General features: G+C 46.5%; 1 protein-coding gene across 5 annotated transcripts in view; it reads right to left on the minus strand.

The window, feature by feature from the left end:
- Positions 1-12,740, minus strand: part of ZMYND8 (zinc finger MYND-type containing 8) — a 131,962-nt gene that overhangs the window by 23,717 nt on the left and 95,505 nt on the right. For 3 of the 5 annotated variants that reach the window (XM_023511939.1, XM_023511938.1, XM_023511943.1), the window contains 3 exons: positions 11,789-11,941; positions 8,613-9,122; positions 2,788-3,084 (listed from right to left, as the gene is read on the minus strand). In XM_023511939.1, the coding sequence (XP_023367707.1) occupies positions 2,788-3,084; positions 8,613-9,122; positions 11,789-11,941 (960 nt within the window). The remainder of the gene's footprint in view (positions 1-2,787; positions 3,085-8,612; positions 9,123-11,788; positions 11,942-12,740) is intronic. The other 2 variants (XM_023511942.1, XM_023511941.1) reach the window with 1 other exon arrangement.

A 12,740-nucleotide genomic window follows, 5' to 3' on the forward strand; every position in this document is an offset into this window, starting at 1 on the left:
TGCAGGTAAGGACCTCAAACCCCAGTCTCTGTTATGTGTCCATTAGCAAACCCATATAGGTGGTCATGGAGATGAACCCCTCTTCTTGCTTCTGATCACATTTAACTTCCTTCATGCTACTTAGCCCCCACTCACCCACTCCTTTATTCTTCTCCCTTTAAAATCCCCAGTCGCCTCCATACAAACCAAAGTTGACTTCAAGTCAAGCTATACTCTTTCCCATATTACAACAATGTATTACTGATTAAAATCTGTCCTTACTGCTTCAGTGATACAATAGCATATAACTGATTAAAACTTGTCCTTACCACCTTAACTACTGACAATCTTAAACAAAGAGCCTCTTTGTGGCAGTACCTGGGAAGGGTGACATGCTTATGAAGTGTCCAGACAGTGATAATCCCAACCTCAAATTCCCTAGGATTCAGCTCTGCCCCACCAATGTTTTAACCAGCAGGATCAACTCTACTCCAATTTTCAGAGTCTTCACCCACACCCCAACATACAAAGAGTCTGCAGGGAGCCAGTTCAAGATCTGGCCACCCTTTGTCCTCTTAATCCTGCTACCACTCAAGGGGCCCACTCATGAAGGTGCACCCCCCTGAGAGTTTCAGCTGATGAACCCAACCTTTCAGGATCTACAATGCAGCTTTCTCTGTGGAGTGAGAACTACATTGGTGCTCACAAAAGCCAGGCAAACTGCTAATGAACCCATCAGGTCTGTGTTCAGCCTTGTGTCAGGCCCACACGGAGCCTCCAGTGTGGCTGGTGGGAGTTTTGATTCTGCAACTTGATCAAATGGTTCTTTTTTTTTTTTTTTTCTTTGAGACAGAGTTTCACTTTGTCACCCTCGTTAGAGTGCCATGGTGTCAAAATTCATAGGAATCTCAAACTCTTGGGCTCAAGCAATTCTCTTGCCTTAGCCTCCCAAGTAGCTGGGATTACAGGTACCCACCACAACACCTGGCTATTTTTAGAGATGTCTCATTCTGGCTCAGGCTGGTCTAGAACCTTTGAGTTCAGGCAATCCACCCACCCTGGCTTCCCAAGTGCCAGGATTAGAGGTGTGAGCCACCACCCCTGGCTCAAGTGGTTCTTTTTTTGAGATATTGTTTCATGTTGTCACCCTCAGTAGAATACCGTGGCATCATAGCTCACAGCAACTTCAAACTCTTGGGCTCAAGTGATCCTCTTGCCTCAGCCTCCCAAGCAGCCGAGAATACAAGCACCTGCCACAATGTCTGGCTAGTTTTGTTTTGTTTTGTTTTGAGACAGAGTCTCACTATGTTGCCCTGGGTAGAGTGCCATGGCCTCACAGCTTACAGCAACTTCAAACTTTTGGGCTTAAGCAATTCTCTTGCCTCAGCCTCCCAAGTAGCTGGGACTACAGGCACCCGCCACAAGGCCTAGCTATTTTTTGGTTGTAGTTGTTTAGCAGGCCCGATCTGGATTCAAACCTGCCGGCTCTGGTGTATGTGGCTGGCGCCCTAGCCACTGAGCTACAGGTGCTAAGCCATGCCTGGCTAGTTTTAGAGACAGGGTCTCGCTCTTGCTCAGGCTGGCCTCCAACTCCTGAGTTCAAGCAATCCACCCACCTCGGCCTCCCAACATACTAGGATTATAGGTGCCAAGTGGTTCTTGCTTTTTTTATTTTTGAAACAGTGTCTTACTATGTCACCCTTGGTAGAGTGTCATAGCACCACAGCTCACAGCACCTCTAACTTTTGGGCTTAAGTGATTGTCCTGCCTCAGCCTCCCAAGTAGCTGGGACTACAGGCACCCACCACAACACCCAGCTATTTTGTTTTTATAGTAATTGTCACTATTGTTTAGTAGCCCTGGTATATGTGGCCGGCACCCTCACCACGGGTGAGGCACCGAGCCCCAAGTGGTTCTTGTTGCAGGTTCATCTTTCGCGTATGGCAAACCTCTGGTTATTAAGGTGATGCGTCTTCGCTATCAACTTCTCACGCTGTACTTTTCCCAAAATAATTCCAAGAGGTTCCCTCACGCACACAAGGAAACTCATACAGAGATACTCAACGCAGCGCTGCTTATAGTAGGCAAAAACTGAAAGCAACCTAAATGCCCACCAGCAGGGGAATGGTTAAAATAAAAATATGGAATATTATGCAGCAGTCCAAAAGAATAAGGCAGAGCTGTATGTACTGACACAGACAGACCTCCAAAACATGCTGATGCGGGTAGGGGGGAGCAAGTATGGTACCATTTTCACATTTTAAAAAAAAGAAAAAAGGACACAAAAAAGTGGTATTTGGACAGCATGCTATATATGTATAATGCATACATAGACATACATATGTATACATGCACAGAAAGGGGTTTCTAACGGTTGATAGAGGCCACCGTGGAAGGAAGGACAATGAAATGAAAAGTGAACGGGACAATAATTAAGCAGGTATTTCGCCCCCTTTCTAAAAAGAATATATGCATGCATTCATTATAAAATCATTTTAAAATGTTAAAATAAAAAAAGCAAATAGCAAAATAAGTTTTAAAAATAATGCCGAATGAAACGTGTAAGGCCTTCAGGATACAACCGTGGGCCAGGAAACAAACGGGAATTCAAAAATCAAGCAGCCATGACTTTTCTCCTGTCGATGTGGCAAAAAGGGAGCAGGTGCCACCGAGAACAGAAGGGAGGCTCGGTACCTTTCACGGCCTGTCTGGTCTGATATCGCGTCCCCTGGGAAGACTGAGGCTGCTGCTGCTGCTGGCGCTGGATCTTCTGCATGTGCCACTTTTGGGAGGACGTTTGAAACTTACTTGAGGAGTTCCACACGACCCGCTGCACGGCCGGGGCGGTCTCCTTCGGTAAAAGTGGCCTCTGCTTTTTCACTGGGCTTCCTGTGGCGGCAGGGGCAGGGGCCGGGGCTGAGGCCGAGGCTGGGGCCGGGGCTGGGGTCGGGGCCGGCGCCGGCGCCGTGACCGTGACGGTGGACGTCGCGCTGGTGGTAGCTGTGACACTAGCCGCGGGAGTTTGGGAGGAAGAGCGGGTGAGCACCGGGGTTTCAGGGGGAGACTGGCTGCCCGCTGTCGTGGACGGTGGAGCTTTACCTACAACTAAAGCCAATGCATGAAGGAAAAAAAAGAAAAGAAAAGAAAAAAAGAAAAAAAAAAACGAAAAAAACAAAAAAACAAAAAAACAGAAACTAGATTGGATTCAGGTTATCCTGGAGGATCTTCATACCAGCAAGTTTGGGGTAAATGCTACATCAGAATGCCAAGAGACCTCAGTGTGCCAACCACACCCCGATGGAGGCACACATTCTCACCCTTACGCCTCCTCGGCAGCACCTACTCTCTCCTGGAGGATCAGGCCTCCTTTACTGAGCACTCGCTCACACTGGAGACACAAGTCAAGACCCCTGGGAGGAAACCAGGTAAGCAAGACCCACATCCTGCCCTGGAGTTGTCCACCAACTAGCGGACAAAGGAGCGAGCCGCTCAGAGAATCACAGTCAGTGCTTGTTTCACAAAGTCAGGATTTGACAAGCACCTTGAGAAAGACTCAACTGAAGTCCCTCTAGTTAAGAAGAGAAACCCTCTGGCCAGGGAACCTTTAAAGCAGGTACCCCACAAAACCAGATGGCTTCCCAATGGCTGAAGCACTGAGGAACACTGATTACCCAAAAGGAAAGTCTCACTTCTGATTCCCTCCAGGACAAAGTCTCCTGGTGGTGCCAACAGCCTTGAAAATGAATTCTACCTCAAGGACAGAATCTTCCCCCCCAGCACATGGTATTTATGAACTTAAATAGCATTACTTCTGTCTATACTGTATTTATTCCTGTCACCATCTTTTACGTATAGTGTACAGTAATTCTGGTTTTCCTATTGTGTGGAGGTCAAGTTAATGTTAAAAAAATGGAGTGTGGAGAAAAAAAAGAAAAAAAAAAAAAAAAAAGGAAGTGTGTGTGTTTAAAGAGACAGGATTTTGCCATGTTGCCCAGGCTGGCCTTGAATTCCTGGGCTCAAATAATTCTCTCACTCAGCCTTTTGAGTAGCTGGGACTACAGGTGCATGACACCAAGCCCAGTTTAAAATGAGTTTAATTATTTTTTTAAAGAGCAGGTTGCTTGAAATAAAAATATTAAGACAAAAATTACACAAGCAGGACTTAAGAATGGCAGAAACCATGACTATGAATGAGTCAAGTTTAAAAAACACTGCCATATGGAGCGTGTCTTCTCGGAGGAGCTGGGCCAGTGGGAATGAAGGGCAGGATTTCAACAGGCAGAAGTGAGAATTTGGAGGGAATAGCATTAGCCAAGATGTGTCTAGGAATAGACAACATTGGGGGTAAGTGAGGGCGGGCAGGGAGAAGGACTGATTGCAAGGCAGGTTAGAGTCAGAAGCACCGAGCAGGGGCCTGGAGGTGATGACCACGTGCATGCCTGTGTGCAAATGTGGGTGGGTTATTGAAGCAAAGGCCCCAGCCACCAGTGAGGGGAGCTTACTCCCCAGAGAGGATGGATGCCCAGGCAACACACACCAAACACAGCTGCAAGCCAGCACCCTGGATCTTAGACAATGCTCCTTGACATCACCCCCCTTTTTAATAAGGATTACACCTGTCTTTGCAGATTTCTATCACCCAGAAAAGCTGTGAGCTTCATTATATAAGAGTTTCAAGGGTGGCGCCTATGGCTCAAAGGGGTAGGGCACCGGCCCCATATGCTAGAGGTGGTGGGTTCAAACCCAGCCCCTGCCAAAAAAAAAAAAAAGAGTTTCAATAAGCTGTGGGTTTGTTTTTTGTTTTTTTGTTTTTTGAGACAGAGTCTCACTATGTCGCCCCAGGTAGAGTACCACGGTGTCATAGCTCACAACAACCTCTCACTCTTGGGCTTAAGTGAATTCTCTTGCCTTAGCCTCCCAAGTAGCTGGAACTACAGGTCCCTGCCACAATTAGCTGGCTATTTTTTGGCTGTAGTTGTCGTTGTTTGGCAGGCCCAGCTGAATTCAAACCCACCAGTTCCAGTGTATGTGGCTGGCTCCCTAGCTGCTGAGTACAATCTGAAAGGAGTCCGGGCTCAAAGACCTGGACCTTGGTGCCGAGCCAAGCTGTGGGTTTTTAAAAGCTGAGGAGAGTAAGGGGAAAAGATAAGCTGACTATTTGGGTTCAAGGGACTTTCTCAGTGGTAATCACATCTGGCTGGCCCTCCCGCACCTGCTCCCCTGGAGAGAATTTAGCCAAGCTAGTGGGCAAGAGCCCAGGGTGGGCTGGCGTGGAGCTTCCTGAGTGAGAAACCCTGATCCTTCCAGGATGACCTGCCAGGTATTGGACACATTCTCTGTCCCCTCCAGGTGCAGAGGAAGCACTACCTGGGCCTTCTAAGAGCAGGGCACAGGATCAATGCCTTAGCAGGGTTTCCAACCTGCAAAAGTGCCTTCAATGCCTTCTTTTTCTACCACATGACCAAAAAAATACACTGTTACTGTTTAATTAGCTAGCCTGGTTCCCCCCTGGGAAAGGACAACCACAAAAAGGTCATTTTCTCTTTCCTGATTCCCAAAGGCAGTTTTGCAGAGGGGATTAACTGCTCTGCAGGGGTCACAGCTGGATTTTTTTTTGGGGGGGGGTCTCGCTTTGCTGCCCAAGCTGGTCTCAAATGATAGTCCTGCCTCAACCTCCTGAGTTAACTGTGATCCTAAGCGTGTAGCCACCGAAACCAGTTCATTCTTCCAAATAAAAAAAATACAGTGCACAATCTGAAAGGAGTCCAGGCTCAAAGACCTGGGTGGTGTTATCATTAAGATAAACCCCAAATAAAGGGGCCACAGGAAATTTCATTTATCCTAGAAATTCAGAGTATACAATCCGTTATCTTTAGCGCCCCCCCACCCTGGCAAAAGGGGGTGAATTTCTTAAAGGGCATAGTATCCCAGAAGTTGCCTCATCAAGTTAACCTACTTATTCTAGAATTTGTCGATGGCCCCTGCTTTGCACATAAAGGCAGGACTTTTTTATGAGAAGAATTAGCATCCCCTTTGGAAAAGGATGGAAATGACTGATGTGCCAGGGTAAATACCATAAAGAGTCTCTAAGTGAGCTCCCTCTGCCTCTGTTCTGAGATTACTAGCTATAAAAGCTGTTTTACTAAGGATTCATTTTCTCCATAAGCTGCATTCCTAGCTGAAGGGTAAGGTCATCACAGCACACTTCAAAATGCCCTTCACTTAATAAACTCCTAAGTGAAAGCACATCACTAAAAAGATGCTCTACTGTGGAGTCCAACACGAAGATCATTCTTCAAGACCCCAACCACCATCAGGGGCTCATCTATAAAGATGGGTCCATTTTGCTCTAAGCTCGTGCTGCTCTAACTGAACTGTGTTTCAGAATCAAGTTGCATGTAACAGTCACTGTCTACTCGGGGCCTCCTGGAGAAATGTCTGTCAGTGCAAGGAAGAGCTCTACTTATTTTAACCATCTGGGATGCTTTTCATTTGGGAGGAAGTGTAAGGTCTGTTAAGGAACTAGGTGTGTTTCCTATTTTGCTTTCTCTGCTAGGAAGCTCAGAATCAAAATGAAAACCCAACTTCGCTAATTGAGAAGGGTGGAAATAGCGTGTGTTTCTGTATGAAACCTTTCTCCAGGCCACTCACTATTCTACCTTCATCTTCCTTTTACACTGATTTCTTTATTTTCATCTTATTTCATGGTTACGTACCCTTGTCAATCTGTTGCAAATTCTTTCTGGAAGAGGAAGGGGCATAAAGCTAATCAATCAAAAGATCTGTTCCAGACAGAAAGGAACAGTATAAACATGCCATTCACAGGGCACAGCCATCTGCACCCAAATATTCCCACAATCCTCGTAGAATAGATGCTACTCCGATTGTTCTCCCCAGCAACAAAGACAGTTCTCTCAAACCACAACCTAATTGTATTTTTCAGGGGCGATCCCTAAATCTAAGAGATGGCTCGGGGATGGTCTGAGGGTCTATCCTCCCTTCTCTGCTTTAATTGTGTTGTGTCTCTCTCTTCCTCCACTCTACCATTCAGAGACATCTCATTGTCTTTGGCTGAATTGCAGGAATCTTCTCTCTCCCAAACAACTGAGATTCTGGAGTAGCCCAGGCTGACATAACCACAACAGAAAGATTCACAAAGCTCATCTCAGACTTGCTTTAAGCTGCCAAGCTGCAGAAGCCTCAAAGGACACAGAATCACTTTTTTTTTTTTTTTGAGAGTCTCACTCTGTTGCCCTGGGCAGTGCTGTGGTCTCATAGCTCACAGCAACCTCAAACTCTTGGACTCAAGAGATCCTCTTGCCTCAGCCTTCCAAGTAGCTGAGACTATAGGTACCCACCACAATACCCACCTAGTTTTTCTAATTTTAGTAGAGTTAGGGGTCTCATTCTTGTTTGGGTTGGTCTTGGAACTCCTGAGCTCAAGCAATCTACCTGCCTCAGCCTCTCAAAATGCTAGGCCACTGCGCCCAGCTACAGAATCACATCTTACTCAAGGGTTTGGTTGCGCAGTTAGCTCTTGTCAGAAGATAAGTATAGTCAAAAATTACACCTGGCCATCCATCCCTTAAATCACTTGCAAAGCACATAAGATTTTATGGCTACAACCTCTAATCTGTCCTTCAGTTTCTTTCTTGAGTATGCTGGAACTCTCTCACAACCCACTTGCCAAGCCAACTGAAAAATGTACTGAAAACTCTGCGAGTGGGAAGGACGCCCTCCAAATCATTCACATACTCGCTCCTTCTGGAGGGTTTGCCAAATGCCTGGCTGCACTGGGCTTCAGGGCAATCGTTGATGGTTCAGGAAATATCAGCAGCAGCAGGCAGCCTCAGAGACTCAGGCAGTGGAGTGGTTCTCAACAGAGGGGGACTTTGCCCCACCCCCACACCCACACCCCACCAGAAATATCCGACAATGCTTGATGGCCACATTTTTGTCACAACTGGGTAGGGGCTACTGCCACCTAGTGGGCAGAGGCCAGGGACGCTGGAAAACATCCTCCAAAGCACCAAAACATTATCCAGAGTAAACTGTCACAGGTGCAAGATTGAGAAACCCTGGGCTGGGGTCAGTTAAATACAAAAAAGATGAAATACCAATACAGGCACCCACCATAAAACGCCCCTTGTTTTCTAGCGCCCCACCTACCCCAACAATATCCTATTCTAGTAAAAATACACTTGGAAAATGCCTGGGCGGCATGAGGGAAGGAAAGGTATATGCTGAACTCTTCGAGATTTCTGAACCGAATGCTTCTAACACCATTTGCTCCTTCTCACGTGGCTAAATGTTAACAAATGCTTCAGGGAAATAAGCACCCTGGCAAAGAAGCTGCTTAGACCAAAACGGATTCAGCCACTAGACTAAAACTGATTCAGCCACTAGAAACTTCCACTTTCTAAGAGACTTGTTTTTCTGCACTCAACCCCAACCCTGCTGGGCGCTGAACAGGTGAAAGGCAGCTGGGCCACATCTGCGTCCTGCTCAAACCGATCACGGCACTACTGTGCCTCTCTCGGTGCTACCAGAGGGTCACATAACTTCAGATAACACAAGTATGTGGTGGAATTCTAAACCAATTAAGAAACTAGAAACTGATGACAATCACTTACCATCCTGCTTGGGAGATGGTTCTTTGGGTTCCTTCTTATTTTTTCGACCCTCCCGCCCAGAATGGTCTTCTCCTAAATCTATGACAAGTTCACTCTCTGAATCGGAGTCCAGGCCCAAATGCACTGTCGGGGAATCCGTCTCATCTTTTCCCTTCAGTTTATCCTTTGTGGGATGAGGTGAAGGTTTTGTTTTTTCTGAAAAATCCTTCTCTGGCTCAGGGCTGGCCTTGTCCTTGACGGGTCCCAGATCTACTTTCTCGTTGGTTGGTGACGGGCTTTTCAGCTCCTCTTTAATCTCCACTGGGTTTCCTGGTTTGGGCTTTTTTTTGACAGCCGATGGCTCTTTGTCCACCTGACTTCCCTCTTTATCTTCTGTGTCTTCTGGTTCATTCTTGGGCTTCTGCTCATCGTCACTGATATACTCACTATCGCTACTGTCTGACTTGTCGGAATCCTCGGAATCGCTGTGCTCTACGGCCGTATAAACATCTTCTGAGATTTCATTGATGCCTAAATTCAAAAAGAAAACCCAGCATGTGGCGTAGTCACAAAATAAAGAGCAGGCCCAAAAATGCAAACATTTTCCACGCCAAATGCTGGAATAAGAAAACACATTTCAAATCTCATCACACTGGCCTGGTGGGATCACTAACTTGAGTATTAAACTCAAGTGGCAACTGGCTACAGCTACAAATGGGACTGGAGTTTGGAGACAGTTTCGGTTATTAACGTTCACAGGTGACATGGGACCTAACAATATAATTTTTAAAGGTATGCGGAGTTAAATGTCTTCAATACTGATGACTAGGATATACAGAAAGGAAGGACTGGAAGGGAACACCAGGGGATGAGACTGATCCAATTTACAGACTAGAAAATAGAAGCCCAGCAAAATCACTTGGCCTAGGACAACCATGACAGGCCAGACCAGAGCCCTGGGCTCCTGACCCACCACCGGCACTCTGCCTACGCGTTCCCAGAACATTCAAAGTCCTTGACTCTGTGTCTACAGCTCAAAGAAATAAACCCAAGTCTGAGAGCAGAGGTTGCAAACTCTCAACCCACAAGCCATATCTAGCTAGCAGACACCGTTCTTAGTTAAGAAGCAATGGTTTGGCCCATGGGGTATTTTGTTGTTTGCTTTTTAGTTTTTTAATTTAGAATTTGTTGCCCGATTCACAAATAGGAAAACTCTACATAGAAATAATTGTGGCAGGCTTCTGATGAATTAGGAGGAGAGGTGGCCACTCTGGCTCACCAGCCTGCCAGGCAGTGACTGGCTGGGAGCAGAAAAGGCACTGGTTCCTGCTGGCCTGAGGGCACACTGCCTGCAGGTGACTTGGGGCTTGGCCCTCTCTCTCTGGCTCCCTGAACTGATGCAGGGAGTCAACTGCCACTGTGCTTGTACTGATCTTCCATTTGCAGAGGAGCCAAGAGGCAAGTCACCTGCTTCTACGGCTCTCTTAAAAGGGAAGGGTGTAAAATAACAGGTGTTTCACACAAACAAAAATACACAAAAGTATATTTCTAACAACAGTTCTATTTACCCATTTATGTTTCCTGCTCCCAATAATACATCAAGTGTCAGTCATCAGGCTGCAGGTAAATAACACTATACCCTAAGGTTCTGAAGAGAAAAGAAAACCCAATCAACTCTTTGTACCATATCTCATTCTAGAACTCAGAGCGATACCACCGTGACAGGTGTTTCTGAAGTGACAAGGAAACACCAGAGAGAAGTCTGCCAAAGGACAACAGCCCTGAATGGCCTAGGGCACGGGAGACAAGCAGAATCATTGGAGAATTACATCCACCTCCCTAGGACTCAATCAAAAACACAAATCAAACTACAAAAATCCACAATTTGGGAAATCCTAGGTGTGTGCTACTGGCAGCTAATGGCTGGAAATGAGAAACAGGGCCAGGCATGTGACAGGAAAAGCTTGGGTGCCAAAGTCCAAAGGGTATGCACCCCAATCCTGCTTCTCTGTTTTCATTAGCTGTGTGTCCCTGAACAAGTAAACTACCTCTCTGAGCCTCAGCTTCTTCTGTAAAATGGGACTGATAGCATCATCCTCCCAGGACCATCTATACTCATAGTGCTTAGCACAGCACAGGGTATGTAAGAAGCACTCGGTAAATAGAAATATTTAAATTCTTATTAGCAATACTAACAAAGCAAGGAGTTAGACCAATTGCATGGATGTACCCAAGAGGAATAATTGAATGGCATACCAAATTTCACCCATGTCACTCAATGTCCTAATCAAATAGGCAAACCAGCAAGGAATGCTGTCCCCTGGACAGACCCACACGACCCCTAACTATAGCTCCTTTCTCATCCAAAGATCCAGAGCTCCCACAGATACCAGAAACCTCACCTCAGAATAGTTGTCTTTCCTGAGGTCCAGCTATCTCCCACTTCTTTATAAAAGCCCTCCTGGCTTAATTTACTTATTCAACAGATAATCCAAGGCACCTACTATGTGCATAAGACTAAGTACCATGAGAAGGCAAATCCTTGTAAAACCACCTCCCTACCTTCAAGGAGCTTCCAGTCTAGAGTGAGAGGGATATTCCCGCACAAAGGTACCACTGATGCTTCCCAGCAATAAGGAACCAAAGGTGGTGGCAGATAAGAGCAGTCAGGGGAGACTTCCTGGAGGAGGCGAGACCTGAGCAGGATTCAGGCAGGCAGTATGAATGCAGGTGGCACAGGGAAGAAGGAAGGAGGCAGCAGGGACAGAAGCAGGAAGGGTATGCCAGGGGAGAGCAGCCCCATCAGAAGGGGAAGGGTTTTGTGTTGGACACCTGTGGAACATCCTCAGAACCAATGTTGAGATACCTGTGTGTTCTGGGAGGGAACTCAGAGGCAAACTTAGGGAATCTTCATTTCCCTTTGTGCCTTTATACTTATACTTCAACCTATATCTTGAGTTTTCAGGTTGCCTTCACCGAAGAATAAACTCAGATGAGTTCAAAGAGACCTCTGAATAATCAACTAGCAAGTCTGAAATATTCTGCCGTGACTGGAAATATTATTTTAGTTGAACAAACATGTTCAAGGTTAAAGCAGCTGCTGAAAGCAGCCAGGATTCAATCTTTAATTCAACCAGGTAGTCTCCCTACAAGTTATATAATAAAAACAATGCCCAGTAAGAAACCAAAAGAAGTACCTAGTTGTGCTTTGCAACTCTCTATGGTCTTGTCAAGATTTAGCTGGAACCTGCTGCGAATCTGCCGCTTGGGAGAGATGAGAGGAACGGGCGCTGCCTGCTGCTGGACAGACTCGCTGAGCTCCTTCAAGTCCATCTCGGCTTTGCTTCGATCTGCAAAACATCAGACACCCTGGTGAGACCAGGCACAACAATGCTCATCACTCAGCTTCTTCCTTGCAAAGTCAGAGCACAACACACATTTCAGAACACAGGGGTAGGGAAGGGACCTAAAATTTTTTGACATTCTTCCCAACAATATCACCTGCTCAACAACACCAGGTGATGGAAAGATAATGGCCCAAGTGAACACATCCAGCAGACTTACTCAGCCTGCTGGACAACCTTCTGGGTGCCTTTCGGTATTTAAAATGGACAGTGCCAGCCACGTGGTTCAGTCTGTGGAACTCAGCATGCTCAGGGGTCCTCCCCAAAGCCAAAGGTTACAGTAGCATGTTCAATTTCAGTATCAGCAGATCGAGCAACACGCCGAGTCTGGCTGGAGTGTGCTTGTAACTTCAGGTCCAGATTAGAGAGGACTTGTACCCAAGAAAGATACCAAGCCCCTCAGAAAAAAAAACCCTGCTCAGGGCCCTGGAGGCCTCTTTCTCATGGAGGCCTCATTTTTCACTCTCAGTCAACCTAGTCTGGGGCTCACACTAGAAAGAGAGGAGAATGTCAAGTAAGACAGGTACACCTCCCGGCCGGCGTGCTGTCCCTCCCTGTGGCTCCCTGCATCTGTTTGGGGCAAGGTGAACAGATTAGCCGTGGACAATAAACTTGTGTCCACATGCTCTTCTCACTCAGGAATGAGTCCAAGGTCCTCAGTCTAATTCCCAGGCAAAGGCCTCTAGGGATGATTCAGGCCTGTTCCCTCTCTCCTGCCAAGGGCTCTTTTTTTTTTTTTTTTTTT

Source organism: Otolemur garnettii, unplaced genomic scaffold (assembly GCF_000181295.1).
Source record: "Otolemur garnettii isolate 467f Iridium unplaced genomic scaffold, OtoGar3 scaffold00023, whole genome shotgun sequence".
In the NCBI taxonomy this organism is placed as follows: Eukaryota; Metazoa; Chordata; class Mammalia; order Primates; family Galagidae; genus Otolemur; species Otolemur garnettii.